A 22,479-nucleotide genomic window follows, 5' to 3' on the forward strand; every position below is an offset into this window, starting at 1 on the left:
ATCTTATGGGGACCATAAACCATAATGGAGCATTGTACGGGGGCATATACCACGGAGCATCTTATGGGGGCCATAAACCTTTATGGAGCAGTGTACGGGGCATATACTATGGAGCATCTTATGGGGGCCATAAACCTTTATGGAGCAGTGTAGGGGGCATATACTATGGAGCATCTTATGGGGCCATAAACCTTTATGGAGCAGCATATGGGGCATATGGATGGGAGCAGCAAATTAAAGAACGGTGACGCAGGATGGGAGCAGCACATGACAGAACGGGGGCGCAGGATGGGAGCAGCACATGACAGAATAGGGCAGCACATGACAGAACGGGGGTGCAGGATGGCAGCAGCACATGACAGAACGGGGGCGCAGGATGGGAGCAGCACATGACAGAACGGGGGTGCAGGATGGAAGCAGCACATGACAGAACGGGGTGCAGGATGGGAGTAGCACATGACAGGATGGGGGCGCAGGATGGGATCAGCAAATGACAGAATGGAGGCGCAGGATGGGAGAGGCACATGAGAGGATGGGGCTGCAGGATGGGTGCAGCACATGACAGGATGGGGACGCAGGATGGGAGCAGCACATGACAAGATGGGGACGCAGGATAGAGCAGCACATGACAGGATGGGGGCGCAGGATGGGATCAGCAAATGACAGAATGGAGGCGCAGGATGGGAGAGGCACATGAGAGGATGGGGCTGCAGGATGGGAGTAGCACATGACAGGATGGGGGCGCAGGATGGGATCAGCAAATGACAGAATGGAGGCGCAGGATGGGAGAGGCACATGAGAGGATGGGGCTGCAGGATGGGAGAGGCACATGAGAGGATGGGGACGCAGGATGGTAGCAGCACATGACAGGATGGGGACGCAGGATAGAGCAGCACATACCAGGATGGAGACCATATAACAATATAAATGCTCGCCACCCGGGCGTAGAACGGGTTCAATAGCTAGTGTTAGTATACTTACCTAATGCCGTCTTCTCCGGGATCCAGCACCGTTCTGCACCTCTTCCGAGTCGCATGAGATCAATTCAGACTCTCTAAATCACACTGTTCTTTGTATGACCCAGATGAGGCTTATACTGTAAAAGAGACTTCTGGCTCACGTATCGTTAATAGTTTGAGCCAAATTATCTGAAGAGCAGTGGCGTCACTCAGAAGAGGAACGAAATGGCACTAGATATTAGAGAAAATGGCAGTAGGTGAGCATAATTAATGGAATCTGTCAGCGGGTATTTGCTATTTAATCTAAAAGCAGTATTATGTAAGATACCCTGATTACAATGATGTGTCACTTATTAGGATTTTTGCTGCAGTAGTTCGAATTCAACCAGTGTTTTATCATCAAGAGACTATCACTGCCTGACTAGGTCTCACGTGCCCATCAGTCAGACTAATTTGTGTAACTCCGCCCCCACCACTGATTGGTAGCTTGCTGACAATATACAGTGTTCAAACAAAGCTGCCAATCAGTTATGAGGGTGGGGTTATACACAGATCAGCATTCTGATCACTGCTACATCTACAGCAGATAAAACAGGTATTCTATCAAAATTACACCAAGCAGTCCTGTAACTAATACATCCTTGGAATCAGGCTTTCTTGCCCTATTTATACCGTTTCAGATTACATAGTAAAAACCTGCTGGCAGATTCCCTTTAAGACACTGACAGTATAGTTCATACACATATACATGGGTTTAGGGGAAAAAGTTCAAGCCCATGGGAAGGTCTTTTTTTAACAGTGAGTTTATCGCTGGAATCTTTAGTACTTAATGAAGCTCTCCCATCAAAATTTGTTAATATATTACAATTATCATATTATATGGCACTGTGTACTTACTATTTCTCATTTTGCCTTTCTACCCAACGAATTCTTCTGTTTTCAATTAGGTCTATGACATCACATGATTAAAAGCTGGCTAGCTGAATCCTTCTAAGCTCTGTGTACAAACAGGAGGTCAATTTTCCCTGAAAGAGCTACAAGTCACTGAAAAGGTCCCTAGCAGGGGGAAGGAAGGAACATCTGGGTCAGAAGATGAAGAGGGGAATGATAAATGCAAGGACAAGAGACTTCCTATTTCTAGGTAGAGCAGAGAAAAGAGAAGAATTATCTGAGTAGAAAGGCAAAATGAGCAATTGTAAGTACACAGTGCGATATAATATGATGACTGCAATATATTAAGAGTGCTTCTTTAAAGATTATGGTAGTTTTAACTCAGTGCAAAACACTAAGCTGATAGCACATAATGTGCCACTATATGACATTGATTACACAGATGCTACTAGTGGAGAATATTTTCATAGTATGGTGTCCAATACAGCATGCCACATTTTTACTAACTAATTCATATGGGGAGAAGCCCTCCATATGCCTGGATATGATACTGAGTGCATGCGATGGGACTGTACAAGTATGTCCCCATATCCCCATACCAAGGTGAGAGTGCTGTATTATGGCTTCAGACAAGTCATAGGTAATACAATATTGCCGTGTGAATGAGGTCATTTTTTTAAAGTCAACTCAGTATTTTAGGTGTTAAAGTATTAAAGTAGGTTTCGATCTAAAACCCATATATGCTACATGAGTAATCTATAAATTGACGTTGATGGAAAATATCTGAGGAATGTAAAGATTCTTCCACAGCACAGACAAGTGGTCGGTATTGTGGGGAATTGATAAAAAAGCTTCATCCATTTAGGTAAACTGCTGTCAGGTGCGGAAGAGATACCATAGTGCAGTGAAGTCTTTATGTATGCACTGCATGCCTTACTGCAGAACCAATTGTAAGTTTCTGCTCCCCCCACCCATTAAGTAAAGGTTTACCACAAACTGGGAAAATGGATGCTTCAGAATTGGAATAAAAAAAGGGTAAATCAAACATGGCAATTACCTCATTGCATGCAGATTGTGACCTGTTCTTGTCTGTAAGAAAGAATTAGTAATTGCATGTATAATCTGGGAGGCCAAGCGCCTGCAATGTGGTTCATTATCATCAACACTGTGCATGCTGCTGTGATGAAACACCAATTAAGGCTATTTGCATAAGGGAAGCCAAATGATGGGGTCATGGGCCATATTTGTAGCTATTCCATGCAGAAAACCTTTAATCAGTGTCTTGCAGCAGAGATGGAGGACAGTTCTTACAGATAAAGGCTTAATTCGCTGTTGTTTATTGGGAGGTGGAATGTAAGTATTATTCCTCCAGGCTGTAGGATTGATGCGGATTGTTGTATGCTTCTATTGTTAAATGTTGTGATTTGTTTACTATTTGTATGTTCCTATTGTTATATATTGTGATTTAACTGCTTGTATGTTTCTATTGTTATATGTTGTGATTTGTTAACTGCATGTTCCTATTGTTATATGTTGTGATTTGTTTGCTGTTTGTATGTTCCTATTGTTGTATGTTGTGATTTATTTACTGTTTGTATGTTGCAATTGTTATATGTTGTGACTTGTTAACTGTATGTTTAACTGTATGTTTCTATTGTTATATGTTGTGATTTGTTAACTGTTTGTATGTTCCTGTAGATATGTGTTGCGATTTGTTAACTGTTTGTATGTTCCTATTGTTATGTGTTGTGATTTCTTTGCTGTTTGTATGTTCCTATTGTTGTGTTGTGATTTCTTTGCTGTTTGTATGTTCCTATTGTTATATGTTGTTAACTGTTTGTATGTTCCTATTGTTATATGTTGTGATTTATTTACTGTTTGTATGTTGCTATTGTTATATGTTGTGATTTGTTTACTGTTTGTATGTTCCTATTTTTATGTGTTGTGATTTGCTTACTGTTGGTATGTTCCTGTTGTTATATGTTGTGATTTGTTAACTGTATGTTTCTATTGTTATATGTTGTGATTTGTTTACTGTTTGTATGTTCCTATTGTTATGTGTTGTGATTTTTTTTACTGTTTGTATGTTCCTACTGTTATATGTTGTGATTTGTTAACGGTATGTTTCTATTGTTATATGTTGTGATTTGTTTACTGTTTGTATGTTCCTATTGTTATGTGTTGTGAATTTTTTACTGTTTGTATGTTCCTACTGTTATATGTTGTGATTTGTTAACTGTATGTTTATATTGTTATATGTTGTGATTTGTTTACTGTTTGTATGTTCCTATTGTTATGTGTTGTGATTTTTTTACTGTTTGTATGTTCCTATTGTTATGTATTGTGATTTATTTACTGTTTGTATGTTCCTATTGTTATATGTTGTGATTTGTTAACTGTATGTTTCTGATGTTATATGTTGTGATTTGTTTACTGTTTGTGTGTTCCTATTGTTATATGTTGCGATTTGTTAACTGTATGTTTCTATTGTTATATGTTGTGATTTGGTTACTGTTTGTATGTTCTCATTGTTATGTGTTGTGATTTTTTTACTGTTTGTATGTTCCTATTGTTATATGTTGTGATTTGTTAACTGTATGTCTCTATTGTTATATGTTCTGATTTGTTAACTGTCTGTATGTTTCTATTGTTATATGTTGTCATTTGATTACTGTTTGTATGTTCCTATTGTTATTTGTTGTGATTTATTAACTGATGTTTCTATTGTTATATGTTGTGATTTGTATACTGTTTTATTTTTTATTAGCCTTTTGCTATATCTGTTGCTACATTTTCCCATAGAGAATTGTTCTGCCTCCATGGTGACATCTTAGATTGATGTGTTTCGCATTGCATGGTGTTTTATCAAGCTGTTATTGAATCATAAGAACATGGCTCATTAATGGAATCTGTAGACTATACTTAATAGGGAATTCCAGCCTTTCTGTGCAGGGGACTGTAAGGAATGTACTATCTCTCTGATGTTTAGGAAAGGGAGGTGATGGATTGGAAAATGGATTGCTGGCACTCCTTCTTCTCCAATAGAAGAGGGTCTATTATGTTAAAGAATCCTGTGACCTGAGGCAACAATACTGGCATTTCAAGAAAATCTAGTGGCCGACGTGAAAAGTGGAATTTATTAAGAAATTGTGTGGCGCCCCACCTGTCCCCAGACTAATTCTGTAATCCCTGTGCTGTGAAGACATAGCTGTGTAGCTGCCGTAGGTAGAACACTAGAGGGATTTACGTTAACCTCTTAAGTACTAAACCTTTGCATTGTGTAAAAGATCAATGTGGCGCAATCGATGCATTTACCAGCATCCTCCAGCAGTGAAACGGTAGAAAGAAGGAGGAAGAACTCGGGATCTCCCCATTACAACGTCAGCAATGAGTCTCCTGATGTGTTAAAAAAAAAAAAAGGCTTCACCGTGATCTATACATAGCGCATAATATATTACCGTTCATTTTTGTGCGTTTTACGTGTGGCGCTAGACCTAATGACACGTTTCATAGCAGGGTGTATCTTAAACACGCAGTATTAGATTTGCTAAGATTCTTTTTGCGAGAGATCAAATGTCAGCTTGCTTTCTGCTGTCAGTAAACCTATCCAATTGATTCCAGGCTCAATACCCTGGCAGCTCATTTGTTATGCAGAATACACTTGAATACACATTTCATTTGTCTTCTCTCTGAGCTGTGTGACCTGGGCAAGAGACAAAAAGCCTGCTTTATTGCCGGAGGGGTGGGGATCCACGACATCCTCCGAGAACAGTGGGTGAATATATGCCCTAGATTGTTGTTACGAGCAACAGAGAAGACTTCCTCCCCTCCGAAACAGCGTTAACCATATATAATCTTGGGCTAACTGCCCATTTCAGCTCCGGAATGACTTCTAGGTCAAAACTGAAGGACATGCCTGGTTTTATATCTATGTACTTAGACATGTTTCCCTCCTCTGGATATGGAGAAGTTAAAAGATGAACAAGGAGCCATACATATTGCAGACAGGCGCCCTGCTTCCAGACATAGATGATTTTGTCAAAAGGTCATATTTAGTTTTTTCAAGTTCACGTTATTCCAGCAGTGGCACAGTGTTTCTCTATGCAATTGGTGGTTCCAGGCTAGAACCCAAGGGTTCTCCAACATGTAAGAGCACCAGGAGACATGTTTGAGTAGATACAGGTATATAGACATGTTGTGATGGGTTGACGTTCTATGGACTCCTAGGTTTCATCTCTTCTGCTCTCCCTGTAATGTGGGATGTGCTGTGAATTCTGCCTCTTGTTTTGTTGCAGTGCAGAATAGCGAAGCATCATAACGCAGGCTGACAAGGGGGAAGGCTGTGTGACTACTGCATCTGGAAACTGGGTCTCTGCAGATGTTTCATGATGTACCAGCTCTACCTAGCTCCTGCTTTTTTATTCCTTACCACCAGGCAACGTCACACCTCTTGAGGACACCAGACCATTTTTTTTTCTTTTCTTTCTTTTTTTTTTTTTTTTCGCTGAGCTTAGCATCTTCCATTTATCACATTATACATTCGAACAGAGGTTTTTTTTTTCAAGAAAGGGAACCTGCCAGACCAATCCTATCCATTCGCTTCAAGAAGAATGAGCTCCTCTTACCAAGGAAATCCCCTATTTTAGCAACTGCTGATTTTATTTTTTTGGGGGGGTTCTTAGGATCATTAAATGTATAGGATGCCAGAAAACCTGTTTTTCTTCATTGTATTCCCTGGAGAACGGATTCTACCTAGTCTGGTTACTAAGAAACCTGGAGGATTGTTTCTCAAGGTAATGTCTTGTTTCGTTGCTTTCGCGGCTTCTAATATAAATGACACCAGGTTTTGATCTTTTTTTATATTTATGGTTGTTATGTTGCATGTTGTAGCGCTTAGGCCTGTGCTTTACCCTTTTTATATATATTTTTTGTATTATATAAAGATATATGTATAGCCGAATAAAATCATTTAGATTATCTTCTATTATTCTGAGTCACATTGTGTCGTTTGCAACATAGAAAAATTCTTTGATGATGATGGACGATGGGATATTAATAAACTACGTATTGCCATGGCATTATGTATTAGTGTGCCATATACGTCGCCTGTATTCATTAATAGGTTATTAAGTATATATTTATGTCCTGTGACCTTTCATTACAGATCGGACAGACACCAATTTTGAGATGAATATCCTTGTAGAATAAATATATGCTGTATCCATACAGGAAGCTTTTTAAACTGGCTTTGTAATGTATATTACTTAAGATGCTCCTGGGATGTATTGAGTGCAATTGGAGAGCAATAATACCCTGCCCTAAAATACTGCAATTTTGATGCTGTAATGTAAGAGGCATACCTTAAATCTATACAATGCAACTGGGAAATGTCCATTGATTGTTGGAGCATTCTGCATATTCTCCTTGATAGTTTATTTTAAGTTTATAGGTAAAGGATACAGTACGTAGCAGCCATCGCTGCAGAGATATGGAAATTGGCTATCATTGTTTTAACTATCTCCTCTTTTTTTTTTAGGCGAGAGGTCCTATGCCTCTCATTTTCCGAAAGCCTTTCCTATCCTGAGTGCGTATATCCACAGTGCTTCATTGTGGTCACATTTCAACAGCCAACCAGAAGAACTAGGTTGTGCACTAATTTGGACTAGCTATGACAGTTGCCACTGGAGATCCCACAGATGAAACATCCGCTTTGCCAGGTCACCCACAGGACAGTTATGACCCTGATCCTGATCACGAATGTTGTGAGAGAGTTGTCATTAACATTTCTGGCCTTCGTTTTGAAACTCAACTCAAAACCTTATCCCAATTTCCTGAAACGTTGTTAGGGGATCCTAAAAAAAGGATGAGATACTTTGATCCTTTGAGGAATGAATATTTCTTTGATAGAAACAGACCAAGTTTTGATGCCATCTTGTATTATTACCAGTCTGGGGGCAGATTAAGGAGACCTGTGAATGTGCCCTTGGACATCTTCTCGGAGGAAATTCGGTTCTATGAACTTGGGGAAGAAGCTATGGAGATCTTTAGGGAGGATGAAGGATTTATTAAGGAAGAGGAACGCCCTTTGCCAGACAATGAGTTTCAGAAGCAAGTATGGCTTCTTTTTGAATATCCTGAAAGCTCTGGCCCCGCTAGGATTATTGCAATTATATCAGTTATGGTGATCTTAATCTCCATTGTGAGTTTTTGCCTTGAAACTTTGCCTGTTTTTAGGGATGAGAATGAGGACATGCATGGGAGTGCTGTAAATTACAATCCATATTCTAACAGCACAGGCCGATACCAACAATCAAATACCTTCACAGATCCATTCTTCATTGTTGAGACACTTTGCATCATATGGTTCTCGTTCGAATTTTTGGTTCGTTTTTTCGCCTGTCCGAGCAAAGCTGGATTTTTTACCAACATTATGAACATCATTGACATAGTAGCTATCATTCCTTATTTTATAACGCTAGGGACAGAACTAGCAGAAAAAACTGAAGATGGGCAACAGGGTCAACAAGCAATGTCTTTAGCAATTCTTAGAGTAATAAGACTGGTAAGAGTATTTAGGATCTTCAAACTTTCCCGACATTCCAAGGGCCTTCAAATTTTGGGTCAAACGCTTAAAGCAAGTATGAGGGAACTAGGTCTTCTAATATTTTTCCTTTTCATTGGTGTTATTCTTTTCTCCAGTGCTGTGTATTTTGCAGAGGCTGATGAGAGAGAATCTCAGTTTCCCAGCATCCCAGATGCCTTCTGGTGGGCTGTGGTTTCCATGACAACAGTAGGATATGGAGACATGGTCCCTACAACAATAGGTGGCAAAATAGTAGGCTCCCTCTGTGCAATTGCAGGCGTGTTAACCATTGCCTTACCAGTTCCTGTAATAGTGTCCAACTTCAATTACTTCTATCACAGAGAGACAGAGGGTGAGGAGCAAGCACAATATTTGCAAGTGACCAGCTGTCCAAAGATCCCTTCTTCCCCTGACCTTCAAAAAAGCAGAAGTGCCTCCACGCTAAGTAAATCTGATTACATGGAGATCCAAGAAGGAGTTAATCATAGCAATGAAGATTTTAGGGAGAAGAATTTAAAAACTGCAAATTGCACCTTAGGAAATACAAACTATGTAAATATAACCAAAATGCTGACTGATGTTTGACAGGTCTGCTTCTTGCAAGTGTACGGAGCAGCTGCAGAATTTGTGTAATGCAATAATCTGCTAGGTAATACTTTTTCTAGATGTGTCAATTCTGCATGGAAAGCAATAGTTGTGTAAGTGATGTTTTATTGCATCTGCAACAAATACTAATTCACGGAAGCATCTATTGTCAACTCTGGTAGGCCCGACTAACCTGGTAGTATTCTTGACTAGGGAATATTTCCATTACGGTGTGGCCGTCAGTACGCTTCACTTTATATACTATGGGCATCTCAGCCAGCATAGTGTGTAGAGCCAGAAAGAACTCAACTGTACGACCTCTTGCAACACATAGGCGTCGCATAGCTCCGTGACACCTTAACGTTATGAAGAACACTTTTCACAGGAGGTTCTGCAGAAAAAAACTGACTTGACTGCCATGGAGACATTAACGGTATCACTTATATTTATTAAACATCTCCTAGTAATTACACTTCCAAAGAAATATACTTCACAATGAATTAATGGATACTATATTACCTTGGCAAGAAACTAGTAGTCCAATATTAGCCAACTCTATGGGATGTGCACCACATATCCAGTAGAGGCGTAAACTATAATTGCACTTAAACGACCAATGCACATATGTACAGCGCTACATTTCATGCTTTAATAATTAAATAGCTGTTTAAAAAAAGGCCTTCCATATTTTAATGAGGAACATATATATTTTTGTGTTAAGGTTCTATTATTTGTATATCAAAGCTTCGATATTTGGATTTTTATTTTTTGAAAAACTGTAGAAAACAAAACGCTTTGCTGCACTGCAGTGTGTCTCTGCTGGGATGTATAACACAATGCTAACTGGATCTTAATGTGTGCTATGATCTGCAGACCACTGAGGAAGAAATATGGCACCGAGGTCCACTGCTTCTTAGTTAGGAGAATGACCTCATTAGAGGGCTGTGGCCTGGATTGGATGGATCAATAGTAACCGTGAAGCCTTCTCCCTTCAAGGGGACTTGATGCACGGGGTGCAAAGGTCAAATATGATCAGATTTGCTTGGGACTGCAATAAGACCATGGTTAGGGCAACCCACGTATATAATTCCAACTATATGTAAATGACCTGCATGCATATGTTAATAGTCGTTCTTTACTGCGTCTAACAATCTCGTTAGACGGTAGCTCTCTATAAAGTGGAGAAGCTCCTCTTGAATATGTTCCTACTTCATGCCTGCACATGGAGAGCCCTGGTTTAACACTTTGCTACATATCAGGTATTATAGAGGTATACAGTACCTTGCAAGCTAAAGTGTACCAGGCCTCCACTGGTGTGAAGGTTTCAGGTGTCGTGTTAGAAAATCTAGTATTCTATCACACTACTATACTCTTGACTACATTCCATTTATAAATTAGTAACTGTGGAAAAAAAAAGCAAATAATGCATGGATAATTATTGCATGCACACACTATCTATCTATAAGCGTATAATATATATATATATATTCCAACACACGCAGACACACATGATAGACATCCAGTACATGCACATGTCCGTCTGAAATTATGATCCTATAGTTTTATCACTGTTTCTACTTATTTATTCTTGAGCTACAGTACATCCTTATAAAAAAAAAACTTCCTTATAGGAATACAAAACTCAGAATCAGGAAAAGGGACACGCTGATTGTACATTTTATCTAGAGGTTCAACGTATAAAGTCAAACATGCTTGCACCAAGGATTGTACATACAATTCAGGGAAACTTTGTTACACTTGAAAGTATATCTGTTGTATTGTTCTAGTGGTATGAAAACGGTAGGATACACGGAAAAGCGACATCACGGTAAATAAAAATATTAAAAAAAATATCATTTGATTTGGCCATAGGCACAAATGGCACCCTAAGCTTTGCACAATATATAATGGTCGTGCTTGAGTGCGTATGCATGTGCATGGGGATAAATGTTTCCATAGGTAGAAGAAATGACGAATTCTGTAGGATACGTGTATATATATATATATATATATATATATATATACACACACACTTATATATATATATATATATACACATATATATTTAAATATATGTGTATATATTTAGATATATAATATATATATACATTCACATGTGTGCATATATAAATATATGTATATATAGTATATGTATATATATATACCCTAATATATTATATATATATTGATATATATACAGAATATGTATATATATATAGATATATATAGATATATATACAGTATATGTATATAGATAGATATAGATGTATATATATACAATATATATATGCACACGTGTTATTTTTGAGTGTATCTGGAAAAATACACAAATATGCACTCCTAACTTGGCACAGTCCTTTTGGGAAATATGTGCTATGTATATATCAAAGGTTAATTTTAATGATATATTTTCTACTCAAAAATGGAATTAATTTCTTGAGATATTAAATATATTATATTATGTACTGTAAGTGTATCTCTATATGCACAGGGTATCTATTCGTCTGATGCAAATCTAGCCAAGCATAGATAAAACATTGCTAAATCTATACACTGGTGCAATTGAATTGATACAATTGGATTGCATTTGCTTGCGACATTTGTGCTGTTTATTTTTTTTTTTTGTAAAAGCAAACAAGAATCGATTTTTCCCTTTCTTTTTTTACAAAATGGCAGACAAAAAAAAGGCATGTATGAATACAGGTCTAGGCTGGTTTCAGGTTGAAATATTTTGGATGCATTCAAGTGTCCTTAGTAAGGCTGAAATCACTCAACTTTATCAACTGTAACTCAATACATACTACATGCTATGGTCAGTTCAGTTAAAATGCAATCTGTCACCAGGTTTTTGCTATGTAATCGAAGAGCAGAATGATTTAGACACAGAGACCCTGATTCCAGTGATGTGCCACTCCCTGTTTTTAAAATCCCTGTTTTCTGCTGCAGATCGAGCAGCTCTCTGAATGCTGAGATCTGCATAACTCCGCCCACACCACTGATTGGCAGCTTTCAGCGCACACTGTACATTGGCAGATAGCTGCAAATCGGTGGCGGGGGCAGGGTTATACAGAGCAGGAAGACCACATGGCACCAGATAACTAGTCCTTGAGTGATACATTTCTGCTGATAACAAAAACTGATTTTATTGAAACTATAACAAGCAGCCAAGTAAGTGATACATCAGTGGAATCAGGGTCCTTACCCCTACATCCCTGCTTGTTGGGATTGGATTCTGCTTTTGGCATGTGGCATATGGTGGCCCTTCTATGAACAATAAAAAACACCTATAGAGTAAGGTATTACATAATTGATCCAAAAAATAAATCATTGCTTTTTGTGAACTAACTGGCCTAATTCAGGTAAAGTATCTACAAAGACGAGACCTGCCAAATCTGCTGTTTGTAGGGAATGCTAAAGAAAATGAGCATATATAGCCCACGGCATGGTCTACAATTTAACCCCTGCCTGTAATGGACTATACTTGCATCAAAAGACTGGGCCGGCCGGGGGGGTTCTTCTTTCATATTGTTTTATATAAGCCTATGAAGCAGAAAGCTCAGATCAGGAGACAAGCCAGTCAGCCGCTTCCTCCAATCCAAGTATTGTCCTTGTTTCACGGATGTGTGACACCGATCTAAGACTCAGAGACAGCATTAGGGTGCTTACAAGGGCCCCAGATAATGCTGTGTATCAGATCTATGGCAACGTCGCATTAGCATATGTGTTGGAATCATATTTTACAATACATCAAAGATGTTTCTATGTAAATTCTTCTTAGAAGGTTAGAAGAGCTTTCTCCTGCCAGCTTGCATGTGCCTATCCATAAGGGTATACCTACCGCTTTCTTTTCTTTTTTTTTTTTTTCAATTAGTGAAAACACATAAATACCTTAAATATCAGTTTTATACTTTTATACTTATATTATAACTTTACCTAATAAATGTTATTCTTCGCATAATGAAAAGTTATACGTTTCCAATATACTTTCCGTATCAATTCTTTACAGGTTTCAAGATCTCTGCTTACTGTCATTAAATAGAAATCTTCATTGTTTACTCCCAGGGGATAAAAATCCGTCCTAATCCTGTCATGGGCACACAAGTCTTCAGCTCCGATACCGGAGATGTCACTGTAATCAGTTCCTGTGTGGTCACACCTGAAAGCTTTAAGGGTCTGTCCAGCCTTAGATACAAGTTTGCAGTCACTAAGTGACTTCAGACTTGTTAATTCTCGCATTGCGTGCACTACACACTGTGAGGGCTCTCCGGATCGGGCGATCATGTGACCACAAGTATGCGACTTACATGCTTTCGGCCACATTCCGACTAGACTGTGTCCGGCCTCGCCTAATACAGTTACATTGAGCTAGGCTGCGCCCATCTAGTTGGCATGTGACTACATATATGCAATTCACATACTTGCGGTCACGCACCTGGTGCTCCCAGCGCCGACATTGGGGAATCCTCATACTGCTTGATGTCTAAGGCCGAACAACCCCTTAAATACAAATGGTGCATTGGGAAACGAGAAACAAAATTAATTATACAATAAAAAATATTTTATAGATACTGATACAATGATGTGACTCCTTATAAAAGCAATGTAAATTAAGGCATATAACGTGGATTACTAGGAGTGCTGCTGTAATGGAGAAATACCAAGAAACCTCCTTTATTTGCCTTTGGAGTTATTGGTGCCTCCAGTCTTAAGCCCCCCACAATCTTGTTTGTATGGCATACCCCTAGATAGGAATATCTCTGTAAGGAACAAAATTGGACTTTTGCTGCAACTAATACTTGAAGCAGTTTTAAAATCTGCAGCTGTATGAAAAACAAGATGGGTTTCCAATTTTCAAAAATGGAAGGCAGTTTTTGGACATTTTTTTTGGTGAACATTTCTTGTGAAAACACCCTTGTCTAGACATTGTGTCTGTAAAAACTGTGATTTTAGCCTTGCCTGATTGCTTAGACTATGTTTGTAGTACAGTGTTTCTTGAAGAAACCATGAAGTGAATCAGCGTATCATGCATTGCAGTAACATTCCAAAGAAAAACATGGCACTCACCAATGTTTCAATTCTTTATTCTCTAGACATTCTGGAAAACAAGTAATTCAGCACAACAAGAGGTGCAGAAGAATGTCGACAACCGTTTTGCATTGTACAACGCTTACTCTGGCAGTCAAGGGTTAGAGAAATTCTTATATGCAAAAAGTCCATCTCCATTTATTCTGGAGCTCCTGTCCTGCTGTTTATATTTAGAGAATAAAGCATTGAAACGTTGGTGAGTGCCACTTCTCCCTTTGGAATGTTTCCTTTGAAATATGAGCAACACCGATATCAATGAAGTTAGCTCTGTTATGCTGAACTGGAAGTAAAGAATAGAGTAGTGCCAGTCCTTATTTCTTGAAATTTTCTAAAACTTTTTCTAAAGGGAAAATGTCAGGTCTCCCTTGACCCCAGAACCACCAGGAGTTGTCTGCTTATGTAATTACCCTGCCTAACAGTCCCTATAGTACATTACATAATTAGAAAAAGTATTTCTAAAGTCCGTTTACGATATGTAAATGAGGTCTTTGACTAATTGATGGGATGTTAATGTTCACAGACTACTTGGCCCACCTAGTATGTTATCACGCCCCTGTGGGTGTGATAACATGACTTACAAGCGCTTGCGTCATCTCTAGTACCTTACATAACTCGAGCACTGTGGATAATAGTAATTCTTCACTTCCGATCATGCGCAATGCACCTCTCTGAAGCTGGGGTGTGTACACCTGGCTTCAGAGGATAAATGCAGCGAGGGAAAGAAGTCATGCAAATGCGAGAGGAATGTATAATGCTGGCGATTACACCTTCACTTCTAAAGGTACCTTCACACATAACGATATTGTTAACGATATCGTTGCATTTTGTGACGTAGCAACGATATCGTTAATAAAATCGTTATGTGTGACAGCGACCAACGATCAGGCCCCTGCTGGGAGATCGTTGGTCGCTGAACAAAGTCCAGAACTTTATTTCGTCGCTGGATCTCCCGTGGACATCGCTGGATCGGCGTGTGTGACACCGATCCAGCGATTTCTTCACTGGTAACCAGGGTAAACATCGGGTAACTAAGTGCAGGGCCGCGCTTAGTAACCCGATGTTTACCCTGGTTACCATCCTAAAAGTAAAAAAACAAACATTACATACTTACTTACCGCTGTCTGTCCCCCGGCGCTGTGCTCTGCACTCCTCCTGTACTGGCTGTGAGCGTCGGTCAGCCGGAAAGCAGAGCGGTGACGTCACCGCTCTGCTTTCCGGCCGCTGTGCTCACACAGACAGTACAGGAGGAGTGCAGAGAAGCAGAGCGCCGGGGACAGACAGCGGTAGGTAAGTATGTAATGTTTGTTTTTTTTACTTTTAGGATGGTAATCAGGGTGAACATCGGGTTACTAAGCGCGGCCCTGCGCTTAGTTACCCGATGTTTACCCTGGTTACCGGCATCGTTGGTCGCTGGAGAGCGGTCTGTGTGACAGCTCTCCAGCGACCAAACAGCGACGCTGCAGCGATCCGGATCGTTGTCGGTATCGCTGCAGCGTCGCTTAATGTGAAGGGGCCTTAAGTCATGTTATCAAGCCCACAGGGGTGTGTTATCATGCTAAACGGGCCACTCTGTCTGGGGACACTAACGCACCATTAACTAGTCAAAGGCCTCATTTACATATCAGAAAGAGACTTTATAAAGACATTTTCTAAAGATCTGTTTGTGTGTGTTTTGTACTACAGGGACTGTTAGGCAGTTACATATGCAGACACAACTGGTGGTGGTTCTAGGGGCACAAGGGGTCGGACAGGTTGTCTTCAAGTTACACTAATATTCTCAATACATAATTTTTATTTGTTTTTTTTCCGCAACTTTAATTGTAAATGAATTGCATTTGTTTGGAATTTACCAAAATTCTTGACTACAGGAAAATCAAAATTTTGGTCAATTCACTTAGCATGAATCCAACAAACTCATGACTAGCTGGATACCATTTTGATGGATTTTTAGGTCTGGCAAGGAATAAAAAATGAATAAACCCTTAGATCTACCTCTCCATACCTTTCCCTGTGCCACCACCACTCCTCACCACTTTCTCAGTCATCTGATTGGCTACTTTACTTTCATTACCCTCCGGGTCTTCTGCTTGGTGGTGCCGCTACCAAATATGCTCTGAGCTGTCATGTTAGGAGCGAGAATGCATAACACCTGAAGTTGCAACATGAGGCATGGTGCACATTATTGATGTGTGTTGCATCCCACTTCATAGCATGAAAGAGAGTCAGGAGTGGTGGGATTTGCCAGTAGACCTGGAGATAGAAAAGGTAGGAAGAGGACTGATTTTAGTAGTGGTATGGGAGCGGGGAGCAGCGCGAATATGGAGAGAACTAAGGAGAGATGAATATAAGGGTTTATTAATTTTCTTTACCCCATACCGGCAGATTACATTTTTACCAAATTTAGTGTATGCAAACTAAATCTCCTCTCCTGGGATGATCGAATTTGCCCAGATCAAATTTTAGGAGATTAAAATGTTTTATTGATATAATGAGGTACTGTATAATTATAAGTTTGCAGAAATGTTGAAAACGTCAAATTCTACCTGAATGCCATGGTCATACAGGATCTATAAGCAGAATATTTCATGAACAGTGCATGTATTCTGCTGATGCCCTTGAAGAATATTGGTGAGGAGGAATGTAAAATAACCTAAAGGGATTTAGATTTCTACATCTTGTAAAAGTTGCAAATCTCATTGCACAGTATAAGGCCGGTTTCACACGTCCAGAATAATTCCGGTACCGGAAAAAAAATCGGTACCGGAATTATCCATGTCCGTGTGCCCCTACGTTTCTGTGGCACATCAGTGTGGCACACGTGCGGCACACGTGTGCCGCCCGTGTGCCCACTGGGTACCACACGCACCGTGCTGGGTACCACACGTACCAGCATCTGGTGCTGAAGCCGCGATTCAAATCTTCCCTGCAGCAGCGTTTGCTGCAGAGAAGATATGAATAATAGGATTTAATATAAAGATCTATGTGCCAGACCGGCCTCCCACCCCCTGTGCGCCCCCCCGCTGTTCTGAAAATACTCACCAAGCTCCCTCGTTGGCTGTCGCTGCTTCCTGTTCTGGCCGCATCTTCTCCTGTATGCGGTCACGTGGGGCCGCCAATTACAGTAATGAATATGCGGCTCCACCCCTGTTTATTTTAAACACTATTATTCAAATCTTCTCTGCAGCAAACGCTGCTGCAGGGAAGATATGAATCGCGGCTTCAGCACCAGTGGGGGGGACAGCGCTTAATGTAGCACTGTCTCCTGCACGGCACACGGACTGCACATTGACAACATCCGTGTGCGGTACATGTTTTACACGGACCCATTGACTTTAATGGGTCCGTGTAATACGTGCGCTCCCACGAACACTGACATGTCTCCGTGTTTGGCACGCGGAGACACGGTCCGCAAAAAATCAATGGCATCTGCACAGATGCTTTGATTTTTATGTGTCTACGTGTGTCAGTGTCTCCGGTACGTGAGGAAACTGTCACCTCACGTACCGGAGACACTGACGCGTGAAACCGGCCTAAGAGGAAGTCTCGGTGGTTTAAAACTAGAAATTTACTTTAATTAATGGTGCATTTCTAAAATGTAACCACTCAATTTTAGATCACAATAGCTTGCTGAACATTTTTGGCAAAAAATGGGGTCTTCAAAAATGGCTGCATTACTAGGCAGGTGTAGAAGCTGTTAAAAATATTAATGATTTATATTCAGCTGTATGCTAAATATATAACAGAACAATTCATAGCCATGTTTTTCATCACATCCATGGCAATATATTGTACAGCTAAGCATACTGCATAGCAACAATGTCAGTGCATAACAAGTGGCAATTTTTTTCCCTTTTTCTGTGTGTAACCCATTTCAATGCTATTCTACTAAATTCATTTGGTTTAGGTATCTTTATATCAGGTATATTAGCTTTACAGTGAGGCTGTGTTTAGAAATTCTATAATCATCCTTGAGATTAAATGAAAAAAAAATAATGTAGTTTAAAAAAATATTTTATTCTGCATTTCCTCCAAAAATAATAGTTATGTTGCAAGCTAATACTAATCAAAAGTTACAGATTATAAAATCTTTCGACATTAGGTTTCACCAAGTTCAGCAAATCTTTTTTAAAAATTCAATGTGCGTAAAATAAATTCACCTCAAATCACAGGTATTTCAATTGTCGTGAAAAGATGTGTATAACACTCTGAAGTCTCCTAGGATTGGATCAAAAATTGATTGTAGTAATCAACAGCATATTTAATAGCACAGCGACCTGACAAACTTTTCATGCTTTTTAAAATTAAAAAAAGACAGTCCAAAAATTATCCCTATAGATATTTGTGAACAGGTAGACTTTTCTGTGCAGAAATGTGACTCAAACTGTTAGGCTGGAGATACAATAAGATGCGAGAGTATGGGATGCTATATGCTAATGACCCTCGGGTCCTGCTCTGCTTCCAGTGGGAGTTGAGTGTCATGCTACTGAGCTCCGTGCCACTCGCACAGAGAGGATCGGAGCACAATTGCGAAGGAGGCAGAGAAATGAATTTTTCCATCTCCACTGCTGCCAGCGTCGATGTATATCACATCGGACTCGGATAATATCCGAGTGCTGTGCGTTGTGTCACTCGCGCCCATAGACTTATATGGATGTGAGTGAGCCCCAATCGTAGCATGCTGCGATTGTTCTCTCATGCCAATTCGGCATCAGAAAATATTCTCAGATGTGATCTGCCCATGGATTAACACTGGCCCGAGTACTATGCAATGTTTTATCGCATAGCACTCGGCTGTATTCTACAGTAGTGTGACTCTGGCCTTATTTATCTGTGATTGAGATGAGTGATGTGATATATTTTCCATAATACTCTTTGCTTTCTCACCACTAGTTTGTTTGCCTGAGGTAAAGTAGGCAAATTATGCCTTCATTTGGTAGTCCTACTGCCCGGTTGGCTGGTGCCAGTGGTGATGGCGCTTCTGTTGCTTTTATGGTGCTTGTAGCAGTTCCCGCATTCTTTTTTTTTTAGCGTTCATTGTGTTCAAGACTGTAATTAACTGTTGACAATCTTTTCAACCCTTGTTCAACTCTTCTCAAAGGACATCACCAGGAATGTAAGTGCACAGAAAGCAATATGTGGCAGCCGGCTGCAGTATGGGTGTGGCATGTAGTGTTGTCAGATTCCACAAGTAAAACAAGTGTGCAAAAACAGACATGCGTAGGCAATTGTCCACGTTTTTTTCATTTTTTTTTTTAACAAAGTTCAACCTGATTTCCAAGAATGGCAAAATAATAAATACTATATAGATAGAAGAATAAAAAGCTATCATCTGAAAAAAGGCACTATATAGGTATGGTGTGTATGGATTAAACATTTGACTAGTAAAACAGATATGCAAAATGCCTGGACTTTAGGGAACTTTCTTTTGTATTTTTACACAACAATTATTCCCTGCCATTGGAAGAATAATTTTACAAGAAATTTAAAAACTCAGTGACAAGCAAGCACTTTGTTTGACACTGATTTCAGGTTTTTTACTCTGTTAAAACTATTGTGCAGTCTTGGTTCTGCTTTCTAGTGCATTTAAAAAAAAGTGTAATTTTAATGCAAATGAGTCCGGCACTAGTGCTTTTAACACCTCTCCTATCTCTCTTCACCCTCGCCATTATCAACTGAATCCCTGTATTATTCTTTGATTACTACCTTCATCTTCTGCAGTGCTGCAGTTATACAACATATTACTCTATGGAGTATTTGTCTAATGTTTTGGGGATTTCAATGCCTATCTCTATTGTTGAGCTGTGGTGCATTCTCAGTATTCCAAAATGCAATATTCTACAATGCATAAAATGGCAGTGGACATCTTTTTACTTTACACGTGAATCAAATGGCATATTGTTCAAATTCGCCGTGAATCAACTCAAAATCAATTCACATCTAATTGATTCGATTGTCTCTATCAACAGCATATGCTTTAACATCTAATGTTAATCAGGGAAAGCTGTGAACCAACCTATATGTGAACAGATAAAGTCATTGTCACCCAGGGTCTGTGTTACATGTAGGAGACAAGAATAAACTGTGGAACTGAATTATGAAAATGAATATTTCCTGAATTTTTATTAAACTATGCTAAATATGTATTGTGTGAGCTATTTGGGGTTGGAAGCAAAAAGGATAACTTTTTTTTCAGCAACAGCTCTACTCTTGCCAAGGACTGTGTCTATTGTGGCTGCCCAAGCCAATCAACTAAAATTGGGATGAGCTGCAATGCCAGACACAGCCAACTGAGAAAAGTGGTGCTGTTTCTGAAAATAATGTTAATCCCTTCCATTGAGCAAGGCTTTTGCCTAGGTTCCTAACTAAATACAGCCCTGCCTATAAACAGAACATAAGTATTTGCTTAGATGAATTGTGTATTCTTTCTTTTTCTTCTTTATTACAATATAAAGACTTTTTCTTGCTAGACATTCTAGAATAACCGGATGAAATGTAGATGTTTATATTTTATAGGCATATACAGCACATGTACAAGCACATACAAACATGTTTTTAAACACAATACTTTTATTCTTACATATACTATGTAAGATTTATTTACACCATATTGGTCCATTTTAAGTATAAATGATGTAATTAATAGATGACAATGACAATGTATTCTATTGATGCTTGTGTATAAAATGCTCAGTTTGATCAATGACCTTTGTTGTATTGGAATATTCATTTATTGCTGCATCATCCAAGCATTTTTTAGTAATTGTGTGGGTTTTTAATCAAGGAAAAATTAAAAATTAAGATTGCCTTGCGCAGGCGTGTACTACGGAGCACATAGAATGAACTTCAATCCGATATTGCGGCCAGCATGGCAGCCAGCGGGTAAGGAAAGGGTGAATCAAACACCCGAAAACTCCGCCCATATGACCGAAAACCGGTCCTGCCAAATTCAGGTGACAGGTTCCCTTTAATACAGTGCCTTGAAAAAGGATTTATACCCTGTGAATTTTTGCTCATTTCTTCATGTTACACTCACAAACTTAAATGCTTTTTATTGGGATTTTATGTGATATACCAAAACAAAGTAGCAAATATTTGAGAAGTATAAAGGAAATGATAAATAGTTTTCTAAATATTTCAAAAATATATGCATATGTATTCGGCCCTACTAAGTCAATATTTTTTAACTTTGCAATTACTGCTGCAAGTCTTTAGGGGTATGTCTTTACCAGCTTAGAAAATATAGAAGCTGAATTTTTTTGCCCTTTCTTATTTGCAAACTAGCTCCGGCTCAGTGAGATTGGATGCAGCCGTCTGTGAACCGCAATTTTCAATTCTTGCCACAGATTCTCAATGGGAATTAGGTCTAAACCATTCACACACATGCATATACTTTGATACAACCATTCCATTGTAGCTCTGACAGTATGTTTAGGGCCATTGTCCTGCTGGAAGGTGAACTTCTGCCCAGTCTCAAGTCTTTTGCAGCCTCTAGCATGTTTTTTCCAGAATTGCCCTGTATTTAGCTCCATACTTTTCAGCTCTGACCAGCATCCATTTCCCCGCTGAAGAAATGCATCCCCACAGCATGCTGCTGCCACCAACATGTTTGACCGTGAGGATGGTGTTTTCAGGGTGATGTGCAGTGATAGATTTCCACCACACATAGCATTTTGCATTTAGCCCAAAAAGTTCTACCATGGTCTTATCTGACCAGAGTACCTTCTTCAACAAGCTATCTGTATCCCCCTACATGTTTTTTGCAAGCTGCAAACAGGATTTCTTATGGATTACTTTCAAAAGTGGCTTTCTTTTAGCCACTCTTCCATAAATACCAGATTTGGAGAGTATATGATTAATAGTTGTCATGTGGACAGATTCTCACACATGAGCTGTGACTCTCTGCACCTCCTCCACCATGGATCTCTTTGCTGCTTCCCTAATTAGGGCTCCCTTTGCTTAGGAAATCAGTTTAGATGGACAACCATGTCTTGGTACATTTGTAGTTGGGCCATACTTCTTCCATTTTTGGATGACAGATTGAACAGTGCTCTGTGACATGTTCACAGTTTGAGTAATTTATTTATAACCTACTCCTGCTTTACTCTTCTCCGCAACTTTATTCTTGACCTGTCTTGGGCGTTCCTTGATATTAATGATGATGTTTGATCCTTAATGTTCTCAGACAAAACTTTGCGACCTTCACAGAACAGCTGTAGTTATACTGAGAATAAATTACACACAGGTGGACTCAAGTTACTAATTATGTGACTTGTTGAGGCAATTGGTCACTCAGACTTTTATTTATGGGTATAAGACTGCAGAGGGCTGAATGCAAATATAGAAATTCATGTCTCAATTTTCAGATTTATATTTTTA

At 39.4% G+C, this 22,479-nt stretch overlaps 1 protein-coding gene across 1 annotated transcript; it reads left to right on the plus strand.

Annotated features, from left to right (window-relative positions):
* Window positions 1-5,638: 5,638 nt before the first annotated feature.
* On the plus strand, window positions 5,639-10,848 carry LOC138669576 (potassium voltage-gated channel subfamily A member 2). The gene is made up of 2 exons (XM_069756145.1): window positions 5,639-6,643; window positions 7,387-10,848. Exon 2 carries the CDS (start codon window positions 7,519-7,521, stop codon window positions 9,016-9,018), a length of 1,500 nt encoding a protein of 499 aa, XP_069612246.1. The 5' UTR covers window positions 5,639-6,643; window positions 7,387-7,518; the 3' UTR covers window positions 9,019-10,848.
* The last annotated feature ends 11,631 nt before the right edge of the window (window positions 10,849-22,479 follow it).

The sequence above is a fragment of the Ranitomeya imitator genome, chromosome 3, assembly GCF_032444005.1.
Source record: "Ranitomeya imitator isolate aRanImi1 chromosome 3, aRanImi1.pri, whole genome shotgun sequence".
Lineage (NCBI taxonomy): Eukaryota > Metazoa > Chordata > Amphibia > Anura > Dendrobatidae > Ranitomeya > Ranitomeya imitator.

What these genes read in the sequence shown, in the direction of transcription:
- LOC138669576 (XM_069756145.1), top strand. Translation starts at nt 7,519, where the DNA reads ATGACAGTTGCCACTGGAGATCCCACAGATGAAACATCCGCTTTGCCA.